Raw genomic sequence first — 24,946 nt, 5'->3', positions numbered from 1 at the left:
GTATGCCATGAGTTCTGCTTGAAGAATAGCAAGGCCAAGGCAGAGATGTCTTATTCCCTGCAATGCTTCCTGCAGCATTGGCAGCGTTGGGCTGGTCATCAGGTTTGAGAGGCGTGGGTATTGCATTTTCCTGGATTACCAAAGCTTGGATGTCCTGAATATAGACCATGACCTGGCTGTGTTGAGAACACAAAGCTGACAGTTGATTTTTGCCACAAAGTTTTCCTGTAAATGTGTGGCAAAGGTGACAGGCATGCACAGGTAAGAGTTGTGTGCACTGGTCAAAGGTTATTGGCCATCTGGAGGCCAAGTGCCCTCAGCAGTGAGGAGTCCATATTTGTGGGCAGCGAATGCTTCCCCCCAGTATTTAAAAGCAAAGCTAATATATTTCCTTATTTGTTTTGTGGTTTTGGGTTTTTTTTTTTAGATTGAAAGGTCTTTGGTATATCTTGAGAGTAACTTTTCCAGTGCTCACTCTGCCCAGCAAAAATGGGATGTCCTTGTTTTCTCAGTATCAAAAGACTAAATAACATTTGTGGTGAGAATCTGGGGACACTGGCCTATGGAGCAGGATGAAATGGGATCTCTAGGAAGAAAAGTAGGGCTCTGCCCACGTATAAAACTTGACCCTTCTCTGTGAACATTATCCCTGTGAATAATTGGAAATATGCAGCCAGGCTTCCCGCTGTGTGCCATCCCCTGAGGCCACACCCGCTGTATTGCTTTACATGGTGCAGCAATGCACTGCGAGATTTACATATATATCACAGAAAAGTGTTTACAAAAAAAATTACCATGTGATTGAGCTGGGAAGCTGCAGAGGGCCCCAACTGTATGAGTTTCCATGCACTTCAGCCAGAAGATTTATTTCCAATTTGTTATTCATAAGGGAAGAGAGAGAGAGATTGGGATGGGGTCCTTTGAAGTGGAAAACAAAGTCTTCTATTCAGCCTTCAGCTTAATAGAATACACATGACACAGGCTTGGCATGGCGGCCGCTTTCATGTAATGTGCTCCTTGTCATTTTGCTTTCCTAGGCTGCGAATGCTAGTGGGAATGGGTATTGCCCTGGAAAAGTCAGGTTGTTCCCTGCAGCCTTCTGCTGCAGGAGCACAGTGTGAGCAGGTAGAAGCCTTTTTGGTGATGGCAGTGGGGGACCCGGGCTGAGCCAACTGCTGCAGTCGTGCCGCTCGTAATTCCCGGGTTGTGTTTCATCCTGCAGGAGCACGTGGGGAGAGAGCAGTGTTGGGATTTCTGCAGGCATTACATGGGCAATTCTGCCCTGTTTTGGAGCTTCTGAGCTGTGCCCCTTGGGCTCTGAGCTCTCCCCAGTATCCCCCCGAGTGGAAGGCTCTTCTGCTTCTGTGCAGCATCTAGGATGGCAGAGTGTGCCCTAAGCACTGCACCACTGCAATAACCAGCAATTTTGTTCAAAGTCAGTGTTTTAGGGAGATATGTATATGGATCCTCTGGTTTTTTTCCAGGAACAAGGCCCTGGTTTTATAGTAATCTAACCCTCTTCTGTGCTTTGCCCTGTCTTAATGGTATTAAAACCTGCTCAAAGGGCGAGTGTTTTTGAAGAACTTACAGGCCTGACTTACCAGCCCTGCCAATTAGTTGGTCCATGGGCTATGAGAGAAAACATGTGTGACCTCCAGCACGTCATCCTGGCCCACAGCATCGTGTGGTTAGAAAGAATTTGGACAGGAGTCCTGCCGGTCCTCTTGGCCCTGTGACACTTGTTCCTCTTGGCTTCCTCCAGGATCATGTCCTCGTGCCCTGCTTCCCTCTTGCTCTTCTGCATGTTCAGGTTTGGAGCTCTGGGTGAATCACCGAAATTGGAGATGGAAAGAAACACATGAAGTCATCTCATCCTGCCCTTGCCAGTGCAGGATTATTCCCCACAGCACAGTCTTGAGTGCCTTCTCCAATCTATTTTTAAATGACTCAAAGGAGAGGGCTTTCCTCTCCTCCCTGGGGAGGCTGGCTCTGTGGTTCAGTAGACCTCACTGTTGGGGAATTTGCTTCCTGTTCTCCAGCCTCAATTCTCCTTTTCCCTAATTTAATTGAACTGTTCCTGGCTCCACCCTTTTAAAGCATTTTCCATATTGCATGACTGTTGCAAATACCTGTTGTCAATTTGCAGGCGTAATGGATGGGAATTCATCACCGTTTGCCTTGCTTGGCAGAGGCTCTTTGTGCAGAGCTGCCCTGGGCAGCCAGGCTTTATCAGAAACTAGATTTTAGAGCTACATGCCAAGAAATCAGAATGGCCTTTTCCTTCTTTGGACAATGACATTAACATAAAACCCCATCATGACTGAGAATAGGCTGGGCTTCTGGCAAAGCCATGAATGTCTGTATTAATGGGCTGGTTTTCCTCTTAGTCCTCCAGCAGCTCTTCCACAGTGCATTTTTACATGGCAGCAGTAACTGTTCTGAGTTCTTGGCCTTAGCTGTAGATGTACAGATGTTTGGAGAACATGTAATAAAAAAAATTACAATATTTCTGTTTTTATCAAAAGAAAGCTGTGGCTCTAGAAGCTCAATTTTTAAACCCTGGCTTTCAATTCAAGGTTTCTTAAGCACCTGAAGTGTCTTGCAGATGGGTACTGAAGGTGGGATTTATGCTTTGAGAGTACCCAGATGCTCTGGAAGGTAGTTTGTCTATGGGAGTGTGTCCTTCTTCCATCAGGATGAGAACTGTATGTCCAAAGACTGCAAGTTATTCCAGAAAAGCATATTATGGTTTTGAAGAATTATGATTCTCTATTTATTTATTTATGAAATGAAAATCAGTTTCTGCTGTGGGTGATGGCAGAATAGCATCCCATACCAAAAACACCAGGAAAAGAATGGCTAGCATTAGAGAGCCTGGAACCCCTTTAGTGCTCTCGTACAGCAGAGCTGCAGCTATTTAGTTGTGGCAGGGTACCAAACAACATTGTGGCTGGCCATTGTTGCTTGAACAGTTTGATTTTTAAAACATTCAACTGAAATATAACCGCCAGCCAAGTTGGAAGAAGCGAGTCACGAGGACAGCATGTTAAATGAAGAGTCAGCAAACGAGAGCAGAGCTCTCCTGCTCCAGTGGAAAGTGCCTGTACTGCAGACCAGGAGCCCAAGAGCAATAATCTCAGCCTAGCACTGCTATCCAGTTGCTTCTAAGAAAATTTTATAGTACAGAAGTAATATGACTTTAAAAAGAAGGAGAATGCCACAGCTATAAAATAAAATTGCTGATTTCTTGGTGGTGGGCATCAGAAGGGCCGTGGATCCCATCCCTTTTTGCTCAGTACTGATCCTCACATCATAAAGCAGAAACCTCCTCCAGAGCTTGTAATGGGAAGTGTCTCAGGAGATGAGAAAGGGGTGATGGAGCAGGGTGCAGGAGGGAAGAACACAGTGACTGTAGCTCCAGGGAAAACCCCTCCCCACAAACACTGGCCTTTGCTGCTGATACTCGTGGGGCTCATCCAGTTGTGTGATGTGACTTGAGAGGTGGTTTTGGAAGGCACTGTTCTTGTTGGGGCTTTAAATGTGTGTGTTTAAGTGCTGCTGTGAGGAAATGGACGGGAGCAGGGTGTGTGGGAGCCATGGAGAGGAGGGTGTGTGGTCCCTAACAACGCCAAGTGAAAAACAGAGACACACCTGCTTTGGGATAGAATGGGAGTGATAAGAGTCATTTCTTAATGATGGGGTTTTTTGGTGTGAGGGGAAGGGTTGGTTGAAGAAATGTAGGGGAGCAAACAGGATTTGTGTCTCGTGGAAGTGGGAGCTGTTCATTTTAAATGGGAGCCTTTTGTGCATCTGGGCTGAGCTGATATTGGTTCTTGCATGCCGCCCTCACGCTCAGTGTTTTGCTTTGTGCTGTTTTATCTGCCAAAAAGAAAATAAATTCACAAAATATTTGCAAAGTTGCATGGCCACAGGCTTAAATACATACATATGAATTCCCTGAAAGCAATTTGCTTCAAGTCCTCCTCAGTTCCAGACGTCTTTCTCACTCCATCTGCTTGTTCAAGTACACAAGTTCCTTGGGAAAAATCACTTATTACATCACTCAAAAATGCCACAAAAATAGCTTTTCACTTAAGTTCCCATCCTCAGAGTTAACTCACATGGGGATCAGATAGATTCAAACATTTAATAACTTTTTATTTTCCTTTCTCTTTAAACACAGGATCTCTGGTCATGGAAGCAGGGTCACGTGGTGGATTCTTGGCAGTCAGCAGTCTGTGGAGCTTTTGCAGGTGCAAAGGATTATATGTTATACTGGGAAAGACTAAAGAAGAAAGGGAAAAATGTGCAAATCTATTAAGTATAGCAGAACAACATTCCTTTGTAATTCAAGTTTGTTTAGAAGAAAACGGATCCAGTTGTTGTTTGGAAATGGGAAAGTCAGCAAAGGAAAGAGAAGAAGGGAAAAAAAAAAGACTCAACCAGGGTGTCTGTTTGAAAGACAACCAATTTGTTTTTGACAAATTTCTGTTATTTAAAAACTGTGGGCCTGTCAGTCAGGCTTTGTGATTATTTCAAAGTTGATTTGTAAAATCCTCATCCAGGAGAAACTTCGTTTGGGTGGGGGTTTGTGCAGCTGTTCGCTCCGAGCACTTCCCCAGGGGCTGAAGAGATTGCAGAGGCCGTGATTCACCATTCCTGTGACAGCTCTGACAGCCACCTAGATTAACTGGAGGCAGGAGAGCAGAGGGCCAGCACTGCTCAGCCTGGAGGCAAAAGCCTTCTGCAGCAAAAAAACCCAGAGGATGAAACATCTGGGCAATCTCCAGACACTACAACAAGAATAAAGGGTGGCAGAATACAATACTGCACTATTTATTACCAAACAAGCCAGAAGTTAATTGAATTCTTCAGTAGGCTTCTTGCTTGATTTTAGCCTACTGTACTTGTTTCCAAAAAAACAAAAAGAGGGGAAAAAAAATCAATTAATGACTCATCAGTATAGCTGACAGTTTGAAGGAGGAGAGATTCAACTGCCTTAATAGAAAAAACAGATTAATAGTAAAGGAATGGATAGCCAGAGTTTTTTTCCCCAAGGAGCTAAAATACATTTTGAGATTCCAAACTAGTAACAGAATATGTGGAAAAAATAAATCCTGTTTAAAGAGAAATTATAGCATTTCTTGAAATAGAGATTTTCAAAAGCAAAGCTTGTTCTTTGATAACTTACAAACTCGGAGCCATTACATTGTATGTATTTTTTAAAAATAAGTTCTGTTGGGGGAAATGAAGTATTAATAGCAGCAGAATTCCAGCAGAGACTGAGGCTTCGTTTGGAGGGCACTGAAACTGCACAGCTGAGGGGACGCAGCGTGGCTGTGGCTCCACAGAGTTAAGCAGATCGGGTGTGTGAGCAATGAGGGAAGGGTTGAGGTAGAGCTGATTCCATTTTGGGGCCGAGGGAATATTTTAGGTGACCTCTTGTAGTCTTGTCCAGCTGTATTTTTTCTGTTTATGCTGATGGGAAGGGAGTTTTATTCTGCTTAAGATCCTGCTGTTGGATTTTACACTGACTTCATCAATCAGTGCAAACAAAGTAAGAGTGAATGAAGCAGGTCGTTCATTTTCCTTTTGAAACAAATCAAACTAACAGATTAAAATGCTTTAAAATGCAATCTGTATGTCTGCAGGTGTGATGGGGCTCATTAATTTAACACTGTTGATTTCTTTACAGTTAGATTGATACAAAAACTGTGTTCAGGCTTGTTCAGAGAGCTGGAAAGGTTATCTGATTTACCCAAAGCCTTGCAGAGTAATTTCCTGAGGTCAAATTTAGTAGGGAATTTAGCCCAGTGCCTCCAATTCCTTCTCTGTGTGCTGATTCTGACCAGTTGTGCTTGGACTTGCTACTGTTTAATAGATGATCAGCAGTGTCTGCTCCTTGTCTAGCAGAAATCTTGCAGAAGGAGCCTCCAGAGGCCCAGCTGTGCATGAACGTGTGCTCACTGTCCTTTGCACGCGCTGGGGACACCAACACTTCGTGTTGGAGGAGACACCAGGTCCTGGAGACTCCAGAACAAAGACTTCCAGATCCAAGTGGTGGTAGATGAGACCACCTAGGCTCTATTCTCCCCAAGCACAAATCTTTGCAGAGCAGGAGTCTTATTTTGTAGCTCATTTTGTAATTGGTGAGGATAAGTATTCTCTGGGTTACCCTTCCTCCAACCCAATTTTCCTTCTGTGTTCTTTGTCTCCCTATTATTTCCTTTTCACCAGCAGTATTGTAATCTTCCTTTCTCATGTGTCCTTTGAGGACCTGCTTCAAAGCTCAGGAGGCTGAGCTCTTTTTGGATCAGAACCTTCCCCTCTGTCTCCATTATCTCCCTCTGAGATATGTTAACAAGCTGCCTCTGATATTGATCTGTCTGGTACTGCATCCATTCTGTTTCACTGAAAATATTTAGCCTTCTTGCTGAGGGGAGGTAGTGGAAAAATAATTTCCTGCATTCTGAACAATAGATTCCAGAGTTAAAAATTATTAACTACCTACATGTAGCTTCAGATGAGGGAAGAAAAGGCCAACCAAACTCTTTATCCCTTTCTTTCCGTCCCAAAACAAAAAAATTAAAACCTCACCAGTACCCTGTGAATGAAATGAGATGGATGTGTGCATAGAATTGATTTTAAATCATTATGTTATTATCCTTAAAAGGAGAATGTTATCCAAAAAACAACCTTTGCACACAGATATGCCCTCAAATGCCACCATGGTGGTGAAATCACACAGACAGGCTTTTCTCCTGTGTTCTTTGCTTGAATTCAATACTTTCTAAAAATATGTTAGAGGTCCTGAGGGGCAGGGTAATAAGCTGAAAGAAACTGAAAGAAAAGTCCTGTTTAGCTTCCCTTTATGGCACACACACATGTGTGTGTGTATGAGTTGGTTATAACTATTTGGTGAAGACAGAACCAAGAGCAACAATCTGTTGAATTCCATTCCCAGTGCCTGTGAAATGGCAGCAGTTTCAGCCCTCACGTGTAAAATGGATGTATGTGATCCATGGGCTTTTTATGGAAATGTAATAGGCATGCATAAATATTAGAGATTTGGAATCCTCTCTGACTCATAATAATTTAATCCCTCAAGGCCTTGTCCAGCTTTATCATCATCTTTGGTGTTTTAACAGAGGTGTTTGGAGTATTTGGGGAGTGGGAGAAGGTGATACCTGAGCAGCTGGTGGGGAAGAACCCAAGGGTAGATCTAAATGAGACTTTAAGCCTGAGGTTGTGTTTGAACCAAACCTCAGGGCTTAGACTGCCTGGCTGGACCACCCCAGGCCTGCAGAGTACCAAGGCAGGCTGTCCCAGGACAGCTTCTGGGTTTCCTGTGTTCTCCATGCAAGTGGGACAGTGACAAGGAAATCCTGCCATTGGGTATTAGCTGTTGGAAAAGAAAAGCACTGCCCTGGAGCAGCGAGGTGATCCCCAGCTTGTCAAAGAACCTGAATATCCGTTTAATGCGACTGCAAATTGCCCCCGTTAAAATGCCTTCTTTCTCACTGCCATAAGAAAAAGTGTGGCTTAACATTAATAATTAATGCTCTGTGGTGACAGAGTCACCAAGAATGGAGGTGCAAATCCAGTGAGTCATAATGCACCAAGGAGAGCTTTTTGCACATGAACAGGGAGGATTTCCCATCACTTTTGTTTTGATCTAATCGGCTCTGACAAGATTACACACTGTGTCTAAAAGCCTCTTTAACTCTATAGCTCTGAATAAATTTTTGAGTAGTTCTCAAGATTTCCCTGCAGAGTCTGCCTGGAACATGCTCCTAGCCCTGAATTGGTTAAATCTCTGGAGGGAGCAGTGCTTTGTCTTGGTATTTCTGCTGAAATCCAAAGAGGTTCTTGGATCACTTTGCTATAGGCAGGTGTCCTTCCCACACTGATAAAGGATCAGAATAAACTTCCTCTTAAAAAAAGTCAACATGATACCAATAAAATAAAAGTTCAGATAAGAACTTATTGATTGAAGAGTTCTGAAAAAGACCATTTGTGAACTTGGAAATCAGTCAGAGTAAAAGGATGCTATGAGGTTTAGTGTTGGGCCTGAGCCACTCAGTTTTTCAACCCATGTCTTGGTTTTGAGACAAATTTCAGGAGAAAACGCCCTGGAATGAATATTTCCTCTAAAGAGAAAGGCTCCAATAATCCCTTTTTGCCAATGAGAGAAAGGAATACCAGGGTGGAAGTGAAAAAAACCCCTGTTTATTAACAAAAAACAAGGTCCTGGGTAACCTCCAGGTGTCAGTATAGAAAATAATAATGAAGAAAGCCAATAGTACAGTTTGACCTGAATAATTTTTCTTTTCCTAAGATGGGCTAATTCCAACAAGGAACAAATTCCTGCTTCTTGAAATGAGCTTGACCTACAGAACAGGGCTGGTATTGCAGAAGAGAGAGCAGAGGTCTGGCCACATGACAGGAACTCAGACTCAGGGAGAACTCCTGTAATGGCCAGAAGGATTCTCTGAACCCTGCAGAAAAGGTGAGGAGAAGTTAAAATGGTACAGAAAAGCAAGATGCCAAAACTGAAGGAGAACTTGTCTTCCTCCCTTCACAGGATCTTATTTGAGGATTGTGTCTAAGTACCTGAGAAACATTTTCCTGTAGCAGCCAATTCTAGAGGCTGTGAGAATCTAGGGTTATGTATTGTTCCCAGGTGAAGTATTTCACTCAGTTCTGATGCTTTTATTTGGGTATGACAGCTAAAATGGTAGAAAATGCCAGCAGCAACCTAGGGGAATATTTTAAGTCTTCAAGTCTTTTTATTCTTATTGCCAAAGAAAGATAAATCATGCTCTGCAGATGTCTGTCACCAGCACTTCCATCAAGGACTGGTCACTGGGAAAGTGTGAGTAGCAGGGGGATTTTCTGTTTAACACCCTGACTTGGTAAAGTGTGAATATACAGTGACCATTGTAACTTCTTGGGAGATGGGTGATGAAGTTTCCACTGCTGCATGGAGGTTTATTTTCCCAGTAGAGGAATTTGTCACTCTGCTAGAAGTATTAATGAGCCAAGAGCCCTCTCTCATGTGAAAATCCATCTTTAAGCCTACTTGCTGAGCCCAAGTCATCCCCAGCTCTGTCTAGGGCAAGGGAGAGAGGAGCCTTCTCCAAGAGAGGGTTGGTGAGTAAGCCTGGACACGGACTCACTGCAGAGGTGCCTTTTTCTCCATCAGCTCTGCAGAGAAACCAGAATGATTTAGGAGTGGGAGGCTCCAAGTGTCTGGGCCTTTCTTGTCCATGTGGTACTCTGATGCTTTTCCTGGTTGCTGATTAGTGGAGCAGACTCCAGCATCGTGTGGCAGCTCTTGGTGAGTTCCGTGGCAGCAGGAACTGAATAATTATTAAATAAGTAAGTCATTTAAAGATCTGTTGGTCCCTATTGTGGATTAGTGCAGTGCACAGCCCTCCTATTTTCAATGAATAGACTGGCTTTAACAGTTTGTGTCTGTTGTGTCAATCTGGTGATTGGAACAGTCAAGTTTTAAGTTCCTTTATTCTCTTCCGGGATACCTGTGTACTGAGTTTAAGAGGTCACTCTAAAATTATCTTGGACGTTTAGAGTTAAGGCTGGAGAACATTCATTTTGTCAGACTCTCTGCCTTCAATAAAAAGCAGTCCCCAACAAATGCTAGCTTTAATCTCATGTTTTTGTCAAGCATACACAAACTTGCTTTTAATTTAGCCGCTATCCTGCTGCTTGTTGTGCTTATGAAGCATTTTATTGTTGCTGTTGCCATTCTGAACGGATTGGTAAATCTGTACCAAATATTTCCCAGTGATGGAAAAAGAAACATTGAAATGTTAATAATGAAAGAGTAGGGAAGATCCAGATGTCAGCTGGGAAAAAAATGAAAACCAATCAGCCTTGATTAAACTTTTCAGATAAGAATTTGGGAACATCATGTCAGGATAAATTGTGTTTGTTCTAACCACTCTATCAGCCAAGACTGAAGCTGCTGCCAGTAAGAAACTCTCAGGAATAAATGAATAAAAAAAGGTACAGAGATCTGATAAGGGGACATAAGTTAATCTGACTAAAGTGTTGCCATCAGAGCTGGGTGATGCTTTGAGATTTTTTTGCTTGATACAGGCCTGACAGCCATGTGGTTCACTGTTTAATTTTAGCTTGGTCTGTGGGCAAAGGAAGGGCTTCTACATCCAGACTTGTAAAGCCACTATTTTCCATGGAGATTATTTTTACCATTCTAAAAATACATTGCTGACATGAGTACCAAAGTTTCTATCCGGACCATTCTCAAAGCCTTTTGGTCACTTACGCAAAAACTGGCTCACAATAAAAAGATTTTCTGACCTTAAAGAAGGTCCAAGAATGGACTGGAATTTAGTTCAACTTGCTCATAGTTTCTGCTTTGACTTCTTGAATACAGCCCATTTTTCTGCTCTTTAGTGAGGTATCACTGCTAGAAAGCTTCCGGCAGAGTGAACCACATGGGCCAACCCTAAGGGAGTGGAAGCTGCTCCTAAAACCAGGCATTTTGGGCTGCTCACTAACTCAACTTCCCTGCTATTCTTGTTTGAGATCCAGGGGACTGCACATGTGCCTTACTGCATCTCCTGAACTGTCATGGGACGTTCCTTAATTAACTGTAAGAAGTCAAGTAGGGTGCCAGCTGGCCCAGCCTCCTCTGTCGTAAAACAGAGGTTTAATATGTTCAACTTAAGGTGCTTGAGAAAGAGAGATGCAGGTAAAAACACAAGCCAGCAGGGATTTTTATTTTTTTTTTCATTACTTTACAGATTTTAGAAGAAATGCTTTTTTCCCTTCTCCCATCCCACAAAAAGAGAGATCAATTTTTCTACATTCCATAAAACTTGGAACAGAAAATAGATTATTTTTAGCTTATTCCCTGGGCACTGTGTAGGCTTCAGTCTTTGGAGTCACTTTGTTCCTGGCTGTAGCAGATACAGGATTTATACAAACTCCAGAGAAATAAAAAATTAGGGAGAAGAAGAAAGACTTCAGAAGAAGTCTCTTGCTCTCTTTTCTCCCCCCCCTTTCTTCCCCTTTCATTCTTGCATTTTAGAAGTTTCCTTCACTTGGCTCTTCCTCAGCATGAATTACTCTCTTGAAATATTTTGAACAGATGAGGGAAAGATTAGAATTGATTTTAGGATGGGGAAATAAGGGAAAGGAATAAAATCCTGGGAGGAAAAGCAGCAGAGCTGGTCCCTGGATTGCACAAGAGGCCAGGCTGTAGTCACAGGGTTAAAATACAGAGCCAGACACACAGGTTTGGGGGCGAGACATGCAGATGGATAAGCTGAAGATTTCTGGCTTTCAGGAGGAAAGCCACAGCTGAGCTGGCTGTGGCAAGTGGCAGTAATGAGCTCCAAGGGTGAAGTTTGGGAGAGAGTAGAGAATAAAAATGCCCCTGAGGGTAGGATGGCACTTCTGACAGCAGACTTCAGACAATTTCCTAAGACCCTTGGGCAGCTTCACATTGTTGTTATCCAAAGTGGAGCTGATTTAATCTGTCGGAGATGAGCTCCATCCCAAACAATGACTTGTCTTTTTTCCTTGGAACAGTCCCAGATCCAGTCTGTGTGTATCTAGTGAGGAGCCCAAGCATATGTGTTTCAGATACAGAGCGTGGTTCTGTCTTTCCAGCATTTAAATGGTCAGACTTTAATTCTCTAGGCAGAACACAGTGTGACTGGTTTATTTTCCCATCTCTGCAAATGAGTAAGCAGTTTTTTCCTTCCAAACTTGCTGTGGATGTTGGAAGTGGAATCTGCTATCCTTACAACCTTCCTATGTTCATATATGTACAGAGTAGAGAACAAAATGACAGTAATGTCCCTGGGGATGTTTGGATTTACAGTTTAGCAGCAGAGAGCTGTTTTCTAAAGTCAATACACAGTAACAAAAGGTGTGTGTACAGACCTTGGACAGGCGTACCTGGGCTCTGACGTGAGGGAACCTGCTGTAGGCATTAATAACTGAGCAGTGTTGACCACAGCCCTGGGAATTATAGGCAGTGTGGCATTCATATTCACACAACAATGTCTCACTTGTGCTTGGTGTTTTAATTTTCTCAGGTGGATTTGCAGCTGCAGTCACCACACCGCTCGACGTAGCAAAGACAAGAATTATGTTGGCAAAGGTAAGAGGGAAGGGGGCCACCAGACAGGCCAGGCAATGGTCTGGGCATTCCAGGGTTTCTGTAGGGTCCTTACAGAATGAAATCCAGCACCTATTAATAATCATTTCTGCTTTTGTCCTAGAAGGCAGGAGTAGATGTGAACAGGCGCTGCATGCAGAACTAATGAAATTGTTGTGTTCCTTTCCTGTGAATTCTTCTCTGGCCCCTTCCCAAGGGAGCTGGTTGAAACAGACTTGGGCCTGTGCTCAGCTTCTAGACTCTCATGCAGTGTCTTTAGAAGAAAAGCCTTGCAGAGTCAGAGTTAATTCAATGTTAAACTGCCCATCAGGGATTTATTCTGCTGTTTTGATAATTCAGAGCGTGTGTATGTCTTTTCTGAGGAGGGCTTGGTACTGGATTTTCTGCTGTAAAATGTTAAACTATAGAGATTGTGATGGCCAACTTCAGCCAACCAGGGCAAAAGGGAGATTGCTTATAAGATCAGTAAGTTTAATAGGTTTAGAAATTGCTAGTGAGTCTGGTGTTCCCATCATTATCTCACTGACCCAGGGCAGAGCTGACGGCCACGGAGCTGAGCCCTCAGCAGGTGGATAAAGCCTTTCCCAGCCCTGAAAAGAGCTGTTGTGTTGGTGAAGGATGGGCATTCTGGACTTTCTGTGGGTGTTTTTTATCCTGTTGCTCACATCTCTCAATTTGGAGTGTTTCTTGTTGCTAACATGCACCTCCCCAGCTGAGTCTCATCTGCTGTGTTATCTGACATTGCTGGGCTGTGTCTGCTGCAGCTTCTTTGTCTTTGGATAGTGTTGGTGATAAACCTGTAAAAACTGGGTTTCATCTCTGCCTCTCTCCTGAGCGACCAGGTAAAGAAATGAGGGTGCTTTGAGACCATTCTGTTTCTATTAGTCATTTCACATTAAGAATTCACACATGGAATTTAAGTGTCTCTAGTCCTGCTGTTTGTCCTCTGTTTTGCACTCAAGACAATTTTCACATGCAATACGCTACTCAGGGTTTTTTTTTTTTGTTCTTTTAAATCTGAAGGAGCAGCAAAGTCACTTGGTGCTTTGAGAGTGTTTTTATTAAGGTCTAACGCAGTGGCAGCTGCTGGATGTAGAGCTGAGTGTAGTGCAGAAGGGACTGGCTGCCCAGTTCTGAACTGACCAGCTCTGGGACCTTGATTTTGGTTCACTTTCCACCCTTTTTTCCATTCCTGGAGATGAGGAGCTTTTGCCTGTGCCTGGGGTAAGGAGGTTATGAGGATGTCTGTAATTCCTGTCATGTAGCACTAACCAGGCACAGGAGCTCAGTAAAGAACTAAACCTCTGCCAGCATTTCCAATCTCTCTCTCTCTCTGTGGTGCAGGCTGGTTCCAGCAATGCCAGTGGGAATGTTCTGGCTGCCCTTGGTGGCATCTGGAGGACACAAGGCCTGTCAGGGTAAGGACGTGCTGCACCTCAGGGGTTGTGTTGTCTGTGTGGTTTAGGGGCTGTGAGAGGATGGGATGGGATCTGTTTCTGTTTAAATACTGGCATACAGAAAAGCCTTTTGATTGCTGCACACCTGGGCAGGGAGCAACAGTCAGGGAGCCAAGAACAAATCCCTCAGGGAGGTTGAGTGTCCTCACCTTAGCCCTGGCTGGGGGCAGTGTCCAGGGAAGAGTACAGAAAAGAGGCATTGTTGGGAGTATATCCAACCTCTGAGCCCAGCTGCAGGTGTCAGAGGCAAGGCTGGCTTTGTGTTAATAACCCATGATGGACTCTTCCCTGTGAGCATTTGTGATTTATATATATTTAAATCCAGGCACATCTCATGGCAGTTTCAGCAGTTTCAGTTGAGGGACGTGAATCCCCTCTCCTGAGGTGCCAGGGAAGGTCAGCATAGGACCCACAAGCCCCTTATGGACAGTTTTTCCTCCTCCTGGCAATTTCTTGCAGATTTGAAAGCACCAGCAAGGTCTCCTCTGTTCAAATCCCCATTCTTGTTGTGGAGCACCATGTGAGCAGGCAGTGCCAGCGTGGTGCCAGCAGTGGGACAAACTGAAGCACAGAGAGGAGCTGTGAGCTTTGAATCTCCTCCTGGAGACCTTGAGCACGTGCCCCAGATTTTTGCAGTGTGGAACCCATTGCAAAAGTACAAATTTCCTGAGCCAGAGCAGCTCTGCAGGGCTTTCCTGCTCTAGCCAGAGTGTAGAAATGTTCTGGGCTTTCCTCTGACCAGCTGTGGAAGGCTGAGGTGATGTCCATCCAGTCTCTTAAGTGCCTCACTTTGTCCAGTCCTGAGACAGAGAATTGCTCCCCTGACCTTGGAGCAGTGTGGGAACACAGAGCCTTCTGCTGGTGTTTCTAGAACATTTGGAGGTGTCAAAATTATTGACTTTTACTGACACTGCTTCACTTACACCACCTTGTCCTCTTTGAGTGCGTGTCTTATACCAGTAGCTGGCCTCTGAAAGTCAATGTATGTCTTAACTTCTCCAGTCCATGAAGCTGAGCCTGTGCTGCCTTCAGTAGGGCTTGTGTCTCACCTGTCTTTGGCCTGGAAGAGAAAATTAGGGATTTTTGGAAGGTTTGGGCTTTTCCCGGTAGTTTTCCCTAGATTTTTAGTCCTCTCACTCTTTCAGAGCACTGTCCTGACCTTTGTTGCACAACGCAGCTTTGCAGGGGACAGCTTTCTCTGAACATCTGATCTCTGCTTGCCCAGCTAATGAAAGTTCAACCCTCTTCTACACATGTGGGAAATAATTCAAAACAAATTGCAGGAAGTTCCTGAACACTGATTCCAGGAAGGCATCCAGCTGTGCCCCCCGGCAGCACTCAGGGATGGGCTGTCTCAGGTTTGCCTCTCGGAGGGGACAAGGTGATGTGGCAGGGGATGAGTTTTGGGCCCTGCATGGCTTGGTGGACACTTAAGGCAGGTTTTGAAAGGGAGTGGGAGAAGTGAGGCCATGTCTGCTGCTAGTTGAGCTCTGAAGGGTGTGAAGAAGCATGGATTTGACTGAGGAAACCTCCCCCAGCCCCCGGCCAACAGCAGAAAGTAAAAATGTATGTTTGTGTTCTTTCCAGGGTGTTTCAGCAGTGCCCTTTTCTAAACAACCCAGAATTAAACTCTGCCCAAAGATAGCACCAGTGGACCAGGACCAAAGGGAACACAATTCAGTTGAAATCAAAACAATAAGAGATCTGGAGAAAAAGCAACATGTAAAGGAGGCCAAGCTGCGTCAGCTGCGAGGAAAAGGAAGAAAGTCTTGGGAAAAATAAACGCAGAGGCTGCCATGCCTGCTGCCAATTATAAATCTATTAATCAAAACCAATAAAAATGTCGGGCTTTTTTGGCCAGTTACAACATGACATGATTTATGGCTCCTCTAATAAATCTCGTACTTGAAGAGGAGGAATTCTGAGGGCAGAAAGACGCATTGCTTATTGCCACCTTATTAAAACCAGAGCACAGGGCTCAGCTTCCTGGTCTGCACCTAGTAAATCCCTCTGCTTCACGCCAAGAAATTCCACATCCCTTTCTGTCAAGGGAGAGCCAGGACTGGCAGGGGTTAGGATAGGGATGGGGTCAGTGGATCTGTGAACCTCTTTGCTCTTGCCAGGGGAGTAGAGGAATCATTCACAGGAGAGGGGCGCTTTGCATCTTGTCTAACAGCTTTTCACAAGGAGATAGTGGTGTTTGAAAGCCATGGATGAAGCTTCAGAACTTATTGGTGAGAAACACGAGGGTTATTGGAGGGGTGGTGCTGGTGAGGTGGCTGTGTAGAGCTGGGGATGGAGCTGGTGGTGTTGCACCAGGTGTCCTGTTCCTCCCAAGAACATCCTGGTCAGAGTGGGATTGGCACGTGTGAGGTACTGATTTAATTTTGCAATAGCAATCCCTCGACATTGTTTAGTTTTATTTGTTGAAGTGTAGGTTATGAATCTCAATTTAGTGGAAAAATACCAGAAGGGCACATGCCTCAGCAGTAAGAGCACATGCACAGAGAAAGCCTCTGTTGCTGGGCAGCCCCTCGAGGGGAGGAGAGCAGAGAATTCTCTTTGGGGAGTAGAGAAGGCAGAATTTTACCTGGCAGCCAGGCAGGGTGGAGAAAGCCTCCACCACTGGGCTGCAAGTTACACACAGTGCTTTTTTCAGCACTGGCCCCTCTGTGCTGTGTCCAGGCCCTGCATTGCTTTGCCCTGTTTCCCAGGGAAGTGGTAGAATCAGCATCCCTGGAAGTGTTCAAAACGTGTGTAACTGTGGTGCTTGGGGACGTGGGTTAGAGGGGTGCTTGGTAATGATGGGTTATTTTGGGCTTGTCCTTTTTCAGCCTACATGATTCAATGATCCAAAGGGTAACTGCAGGGGTCCTGTTAGTCTCCTGTTAGGAACTGAGGAGTGGCAGAGTGCCAGGTGAAATCTGCAGACACAGACCAAATCCAGCTAGACAGCAGACCTCTGCCCACCAGAGCGGCTTCTGATGGGGCCAGCAGAAATAAACCCAATTTATCTCATCTGCTGATGGAGGCAGGCAGAGTCCAGCAGAGACCAGTTTGGATCAGACCTGCCACAGAGCTCTGCTCTTTGGATTTGGGACCTCCCTGCAGCTGTTCAGCTCTGCCCTCACGCAGAGAGGGAGCCCATGGGGGAAGCGTGGATTGGAGAGGCCATGGGTGGCAGGTGGGAACAGGAATCTAGGAGAAGCAGGGCCAGGATTCTTGGAAGTGGTGGTTAGTAATGGGGGCTGCCAGGGATGCAGCTTCTGGGTAACTCAGTTATGGGCCCCTGTTTGTGTAATAGCTGTGTCTCGAGTGGGCTGTTCTGGAAATGGATGTCTGCCCCTGCTCCCGTAATGAGGCTCCCTAATGCAGCAGGAGAGGGATGCTGTGTGCTGCTCCCTAGGATTTGCCCTATCAGTGCTCTGTCCATACATGCCTTGTACAAATTACTCTGTTTTAAAGCTGTCATTATGGTAATAGGCCCAATTGCTGTCTAGTAAAGCCATAAAATGTTTCCATCTGCCTGTGTGCTCCCGGCTCCTTAGCAGAGCTCATTACTGCCAGAGGTTTCCCAGTGCAGCAGGGAGCTCCTGAGCAGCCAGGTCTCACCAGGAATTCCAGCCTGTCCCACTGTGGACACCCTGTCAGCAGGGACCATGCAGTGCTTGGCAAAGCCAGGGACAGGATCCCTGTGGAGCCCAGCCAGGCTGAGTGCCATGGATCTGGAAGGGGGGTGGGATGCCAAACAGATTTGAGTTTAATCCTTGCTTGCCACAAAGGAAGGCTGTAATCCTCTGGGAGGATACCCTGGCCTGTCCTGAAGCTGTTAAATCAACTGTGAGTTTAGAGGTGTCAAGCAATTGGCTTTGCACGAGTTTCCTGTTAATTTTTATGAAGATCAGGCACCGAAAAAGGGTGGCAGCTGAAGGTGGAATGGAATGGAATGGAATGGAATGGAATGGAATGGAATGGAATGGAATGGAATATTTCTGCTCCCTCACGGCTGTTCCTGGGAAGGAGCCACTGCAGTGAGCAGGGCTGGCTCTGCAAGGGGCAGCCCTGGCCTGAGGGGCTGTGGGGGACAGGATTTCCCCCCATGTCTGCAGCTCTGTGTGGCCTTGTGCTTGAGCTCCCCATTCCAGCGGCCCGTAATGGCCTCTGCCTTCTCCTTCTGCACCCGAGCAGTGTGGAGAGGGGTTAAAAACCACAAACCTTGGGAGTGCTGTGTTAGGGAAGTCCAGACAGATTCCTGCAGTGAGTGGTGGGGTGGGATTTAAGAAACCAGCAAGAGAGAGTTTTTCTTGGCTTTGTTTCCCGAAGCCCCTGCATCCGCTCATCCTCTCAGAGCGCCTTTCCTTTGCCTCCAGCTTGTTCGCAGGTGTTGTCCCACGGATGGCAGCCATCAGCCTGGGAGGCTTCATCTTCCTGGGGACATACGAGAAGACTCGGCAGCTGCTGCTCTGAGGCAGCCCGGCCCGTCCTGCAGAGGGAGAAGCCGGAGGAGGAGCCGGGCTGGGAGCAGAGCCTTCCTCCCGCACCCCTCATAGCAGCTGTCCCGCAGGCTGAGAGCCACTCTCCCTGCTAGAGAAAAGTAAATCCTCCAATAATCCGGTTTCCCAAACATGAAATTTTCCTGCATGGAAAGTGGGTGAGGTAATTTTGAAGAGTTGTGCCAAAAAAGTAATGTTTGGGGGGTAAACAGCTAATTACGGTGGCTGCAAAAGGCATTATTAGAACTCCTGCAGGGAAAGTGTTTTGGAAAGCTCTGGCTTGGGGGCTGAGTGGGGAGGCTGAAATAAAGCAAGTTTTCATCATTCAGTGGCACCTGCCTCGTAACAGGGGAGGGGAAGGGGCTGATAGAGTTACAGCCTGCTGCCTTCCAACAGCACCGAAAAGATCCTGGCTTGGGAGAACTCTTTGTCAAAGACAATCATCCATTTGTTTCTGATTCGAGCTGTATTTATGGAAGTTTATATTCCTGTTTATACCTACAGGTGCTCAGCAAGCATTCCTGTGTGGGAGCCAGTGCAGCTTTATTAATCACACTCATATTTCTCCAGTAAAAGCACAGGCTTGTATTATTTTACAGCTGTGCTTGTGCAAAGACACAGAGCTCTGCCTTCTTTTGGTCTTCATCCCTCAGCAGCAGGAGAATGGCAGTGCTGAAGCTTGGGAGGGAAGCTGGGAGGGCAAGGCAGGGAGAGCAGCAGAGTTCTGCTGATGTAGGCTGAGGGCTCTTGTGGGCTGCTGGCAGGCAAAATCCTGCTGCTGTTCTCATATAGGAAACAAACTGCAGCAGCCAAAACGGTGTGGGGATGAGTGAGATGAAAAGCCCTTATTGGAATTATTCAAAATTATCACCAGTCAGTGCTGGGGGTTTACAGCGCCGGCTTGGCCGTGTGGTGGCTGGGAGGTTCAGCTGGGGAGGGTTTGTGTGGGCAGCAGAGCCAGGGGGCTCGGGGGTGATTGATGGTTCCCTGCATGGCCGTGGGCAGCTCCTCACACGGGGCACAGGAGTGGGTGCCACAGGGCCCTGGGGCCGTGCCAGGGCACTCGTCCTGCTGGCACCATCCCACGGATGTGCCAGGGGGGCTGTGCTGCCCTGGCTGCTGTAATTTACCTGTGAGGATGTTCTCCTCATGAGGACAACGTGTTTGTGGAGTCCTGGGAGAGGGAGGACAAATGCCAGGCCAGGGCAGTGGCCTGAGCAGGGGACACCAGTGACACCAGAGCCCCTGCCCAGAGTGCCTACAGCACGGGCTGGATGGTTTATTACACTGCTATCCATGACAGAGTTGTAAGACTTTTCAGAGGCCAAAACTTAGAAAATAATTGGCAGACAAGTAAAACATACAGAACAAAGGACATAATTCTTAAAAATAATCTTCAATTAAAATGGGGAATTCGGCCAAGTCCCACATTGGCTGGTTGGTAACACTACTCACTGCCATGGCTTGGTGTAGCTGTGCTTCCTGCCACTTTGAGGCTGTCTCTTTTTATGACATGCTATATATATACATTTATCACATTCAATTTTAGGGGCTGGGAAGGGAGGGAGATTTATTACTCTGTCTCAAAAATCTATCACATTTTCTCTTGAAGCTCTTTAAACATGGTGAGGGGGTTAGCACTGCAGTTGATGCATTTAATTACTTGAGCTGTAAATAATCATCTTTAAATCACTGGGTCCAAATGGTGCATTTTTTGTTGTTTTTATTTAATATTGCAGAATCAGTTTTTGTCATCACCTTTTTTTTTTAATTAAAATTAAAAACCCTAACTAAAACCCAACAAAACCCAGCCAAGCAGCCAAATTGTTTTAGCCAGCCTGATGGTGGGAGGGGACAGACCTCAAGCGATTCCCTTTCCCCTGTGCCAGTGGAGCAGCTCTGCACCAAAGGCCAAAGGTACCTGGGAATGGCAGCAGGCAACTGACAGCCCCAGCAGGATTCCAGGGCTGCTCTGCATGCACCAGTTTGCTTAGTATGGATGAAAAGGACATTTTTAGTTTTGGGACTGTGGGGAGAAAAAATAGACCAAAAAAATGCATGGATTCTCCTATGACTGTTTGCCTTAAGTTTTAGCAATGTTTTATTTCAAGTTTACCAGATTTAATGTAGCCCATTGCATGGATAAAGTGGGATAACAAATTTTACACCAGGCACCAGCCTCTTACAAACTCAATTTTAAAAAATTTTAACTCCTAGATGCGTTAAGGAACTTTGAATATTCTCAGACAACTGCTTTATACCCAAAGTGATAATTTCAAGGGGGAATTAGTTTTAATTTTTTAGAAAAATACAGAAACTGAATTGAGATTTTTAGTTAAAGCAGGAATTCAGGCTTATCTCCAAAGTTACCTCTGGAATTTCCACCCAGGGTGGGGTTGGAGTTTGGGAACACCAGAGGTTTTCACCACTGCAGCTGGGTCTGGTGCTGTCCTGGCCCTGTTTTTACTTACACACACACACACACACACACACACACCCCATCTTGTTCTGTTCTCACTGCCAAGATAGGGGGACTTGCCAGACACTAAGGCAAGCTGATATATTGGAAATGTATTTCTTACAAGTCCTGTGTTGTATTTTTCCATCCAGCCCCAAATTCCACCCCATCCACAGGCCAGGCTGTCAGAGCCTCACGCTGTTCCCCAGGATCTCATGGCCCAATTTCAAGAGCAGGTACTTTGGCAGTTAACCTCCATTTTCATGACAGAAAGACAGAAAAGAGATATAGCAATGGATTAGAATTTTATTTAATTTTCAACTGAAACTCCCAAAAGCTCACTCTCAACAGATCAGCCGTAATATTATAAATGAACCTTTATTAAAGACACTTCAATGCCGTTTGTTAGACACTTCAATATCTTACATGTTTTTCAATGTACAACATTGTACCAAATTCTCTAATAAATAAATAAATTTGTACACAAAAGTAATACTTCCTCTTTCACATTGCCTCTTAGAAGCAGCAAATTCACATATTTAGTGGAAGTCATAACGTTAGGCAGTTAACTTTATTCAGAACCATTATTTTCAATGTTAACATGAAAAATATGCTTTTGTATCTGCACTGGTGATGACATTTCTGCCAGCAAAACGAGCCCATTGAATCATTCCCATCTTCCCCATGTCCCTGGTTCCATGAGTTAGTTCTGGAGCACTTTTCCCTTCAGCAAAGGGAAAAACTGTGCTCGGTTTATAATTTTCTAACATCCATTTCCTCTGCTTTGAATAAACTTGGCACTCAACATAATTCGCCACCTGTCTCAAAGTGCAAACGTGTCAATAGTCAGGGACTGGGACAGACAGGTACTGGCTGAATTATGCCTGGCTTCATCCAGGGGCAGCTGCTTCTCTCCCTGACCCTCAGAGCAGGTCCTTCCCCTACAGGAGCTAAGGCTGGGTAGGACCAGCTTGTGATAAAACCAAGGGGCAGCCTGCAGCCACTCCCTGAAACCCCACAGGTGCAGCAGCACCGGGGCAGGTCCCTCAGGGATGGGTCTAAAGTGACCATGAAGTGTTTCTGCCCTTATCTCTGCTGCTTGTTCTGAACCACAGTCCTGGCAAAGGTGGATTCCCAGACTCGGCCTCAGTGGAACTGGTATTTGAGTTGCTCCTAAGGAAAAAAGTAACAACACCCCCCTGCCACCCATGATAAACCTGCCCCAAAGTAGTCATCACCAGAGTTAGCAACCTCATGTTAGCAGAACTCAAATCACAAAGAACTGGGAGTCCTCCGTCCACAGGTACCAACAAACACCAACAGAAAGCAACCTTTCTATAAATAAAAAGCATCATTGTGAATCAGAAGTGACAAAGATCTCTTTGACTGAGGTGGGCATTTCTTTATCCCCACTCCATTAATGGATGAACTTAAAAAGACCACATAAAAACATTTGGGACATTTCCATTTAAATGTCTATTCAACCATGAATCCACAGTTTTCCTTATAAAAAAAGTGTATTTCTGACTAGCCCAGAATTGCTACACAAGGCAGCATAACTCACTTGAAGGTGATGTTTTCATATAGAGAGTGTGGCTGTTCAGCTACAAAGTGTAATATTGTGTTGCAGGGAAAAAAAAAGTATTGGATGAATTAGTGATACAGCTGTCCCCTTAGGAGTACAGTTTGGTTTTGTTGTCAAAACAGCTCTATGGTTTCAAACCCCCAAAACCCAGATGTGGTTTTGGGGTGTGAAAATGCATTACACTGGCACAGGTTATTTTTTCTAAGCAGGGCAAGGCTGGATTGCTGCACACACCTCAGACAGGTAGAGCTGGGTCCCTTTGGGAGGGGAAGGGCCTGTGGTGAGGGCTGTGGTGCTCAGAGCTGTGCACACATGGCAGGTAAAACCTCTGTGATGACGTGTTTGAGAGGTGCACTGTTATGAGACCACCCCTGGTTTACTGCACAAGTTATTTATTTTGGTAACAACTTCTTCCCAGTCAAAACAGCCTTTTCCTCTGGTTGTTTTGGGGCTCTGCACTGTTGAAGAGTTATTTAGTGCCTCCTGTGTGGTCCACTCTAAAGACTCACACAATCACAGTTTAAATACTAATTTTTATGAAGTTTTGAAAAATAATGGAATTCAAGTTCTTCCACCAACAGGAAAATATCAGGTTGCTCTGTAATTGCCCATTGCTTTTTTCTTATAAATTTCATTTGACACAGTTGAAGATCTCTGTTACTAAATGTGTTAAGTACAATAAATTTCCAAGGGGAACGAAATTTGTGCTAAGTAATCCAATTGAATCACAGAAAATCTTGGGTTGGAAGGGACAGAACCACAGGATTAACTAGGTTGGAAGAGACCTTTGAGATGATCAAGTCCAACCTTTGATCCAACACCCCCTTATCATCTAAACCATGGCTAAGTGCCAGACCCAGTCTTTTATTAAACACGTCCAGGCACAGTGACTCCACCATCTCCCTGGGCAGCCCATTCCAATGTCCAGCCACTTTCTGTGAGGAATTTTTTCCTAATGTCCAGCCTGAATGTCCCCTGGCTCAGCTTAAGGCTGTATCCTCTAATTCTCTCAGTGGTTGCCTGGGAGGAGAGCCTGACCCTCACGTTTCAGGGAGCTGTGCAGAGTGATAAGGTCACCTCTGAGCCTCCTTTTCTCCAAGCTGAACACCCCCAGCTCCCTCAGTCGTTCCTCACAGGGTTTGTGTCCCAGCCCCGTTGCCTCCTCTGGACATGCTCCAGCATCTCAACATCCTTCCCAAGCTGAGGGGCCAGAACTCGACACAGCTCTCCAGGTGTGGCCTCACCAGTGCTGAGTACAGGGGAAGAATGACCTTAAAGATGATCCTGTTCCAACCCCCTGCCATGGGCAGGGAGAGCTTTCATTAGTTCACATTGCTCAGAGGTCCATCCAGCCTGAACACCTACAGGGATGGGACATCCACAGTTTCTCTGGCAACCTGTACCAGTGCCTCACCACCCTCACAGGGAAGAATTTCAATTTCTTCTGCATCTAACCTAAATTTCCCCTTTTTCAGTTTGAACTCATTACTCCTTACATTGAGAGCACCAGAACTGTGTGCAGAACCCCAGGTGGGGCCTCACCTGAGTGGAGCAGAGGAGCAGAATCTGCTGCCCACAATGTTCTAGATGCAGGCCAGGACATGGTTGGATGTCTGGGCTGTGAGCACACATGGCCAGGGCACGTCCAGCCTCTGATCCACCAACACCCCCAAATCCCTCTCCACAGGGCTGTTCCTGGTCACTTTCCCACTCAACCAGTACCTGGGATTGCCCCAACCCCACAGTACATGGTGTAAAGGAACTTCCACTGAAAAGAGGACGATCCCTTTGGAACAGTCTGGCTTTTAAAAGTTCTGTTTATGCATTTAAGGCACCAGAATTATTTCTCTCACAAAGTTTAACAGCAACCTGATACTGAAAACAATATTGCCAAAATTGTAAAATTTCACTCAGTTTTCCATGCACTAAAGATTAAAATAGCCTCTGTAAAAGATATATATATATTTTTATATATATATTTATATATGAAAACTCTTATGTACAGTTGTATCAAATACTTTTCTCTTTACACAATAATCCCTTGCATTTATGTGCTTCATATGCAAGTTGACTTTTGAACACTTCATACTTCTCAGGGAAGTTTTAAATTATGTACAATCAGGTGACGCTCGAACAGGAGTTTGTTCCCCATACAAGCTTGTTTCTCATACCTCAGTTGGTTGCCTTTGTCAGGCCATCAGTTCAAGATTCGAGGTAGAAGTAAGTAGCCTATATACTCTGTGCAAAAAAAAAAAAAACCAAAAAAAAAAAAAAAAAAAAAAAAAAAAAAAAACAAAAAAACTTTAAAAAAAGTAATAGTGTGTTTGTTAATTTGCACATGGCAGTCAGTCTGTGCTCTCAGTCCAGAGACCTGTTGGGCAGCTTGGGCTCGTGAGTGGAGTCGTGGGGCTGGGCTGTGGTGCTGCTGGCCAGGAGAGCCTGCTCCACATCTGCTTCCCTCTGCAGATCCAGTAGTGCTGGGGATATTTCAGGAAGCACGTTCAGTTGCTTTAATGACCCTCCTGCGGGAGAAGCTCTCACCAAATTAAGGTTGTTAAGCTCTGAAGGCTTTGCTGCTGCTTGTGAAGAGCCTGCAAAAGCCCAAAGGAGCAGCACGGTTAGGTGATGCCCAGCCTGCCAAGCACTCCCATCCTCCACGGCCCTGGACGTCTTGCCCAACCTCAATAATTCTATTCTATGCCCAAACCAACCCCACCGCTGCCATCCACGCCTGTGAGCTGGCTGAAAAGGCTGAGGGGAGCACATGGGGTGGTGCTA

At 45.3% G+C, this 24,946-nt stretch overlaps 2 protein-coding genes across 2 annotated transcripts in view; one reads left to right on the top strand and one right to left on the bottom strand.

Annotated features, from left to right (window-relative positions):
* SLC25A26 (solute carrier family 25 member 26) overlaps nucleotides 1-18,449 on the top strand; it is an 82,810-nt gene extending 64,361 nt beyond the window's left edge. The window contains exons 7-10 of the mRNA XM_041425584.1: nucleotides 4,184-4,253; nucleotides 12,093-12,157; nucleotides 13,520-13,593; nucleotides 18,003-18,449. Coding sequence (XP_041281518.1) covers nucleotides 4,184-4,253; nucleotides 12,093-12,157; nucleotides 13,520-13,593; nucleotides 18,003-18,099 — 306 coding nt within the window. The 3' untranslated portion in view covers nucleotides 18,100-18,449. The remainder of the gene's footprint in view (nucleotides 1-4,183; nucleotides 4,254-12,092; nucleotides 12,158-13,519; nucleotides 13,594-18,002) is intronic.
* Nucleotides 18,450-23,362: 4,913 nt separating this feature from the next.
* The window catches only part of LRIG1 (leucine rich repeats and immunoglobulin like domains 1), a 90,012-nt gene continuing 88,428 nt past the window's right edge, over nucleotides 23,363-24,946 (bottom strand). Inside the window, exon 19 of the mRNA XM_041425896.1 lies at nucleotides 23,363-24,759. Coding sequence (XP_041281830.1) covers nucleotides 24,527-24,759 — 233 coding nt within the window. The 3' untranslated portion in view covers nucleotides 23,363-24,526. The remainder of the gene's footprint in view (nucleotides 24,760-24,946) is intronic.

Source organism: Onychostruthus taczanowskii, unplaced genomic scaffold, assembly GCF_017590055.1.
Source record: "Onychostruthus taczanowskii isolate IOZ18803 unplaced genomic scaffold, ASM1759005v1 scaffold9, whole genome shotgun sequence".
Classification (NCBI taxonomy): domain Eukaryota; kingdom Metazoa; phylum Chordata; class Aves; order Passeriformes; family Passeridae; genus Onychostruthus; species Onychostruthus taczanowskii.
Note: the sequence above shows the minus strand (reverse complement) of the source record. Positions and strands in the feature narration are given on the sequence as shown.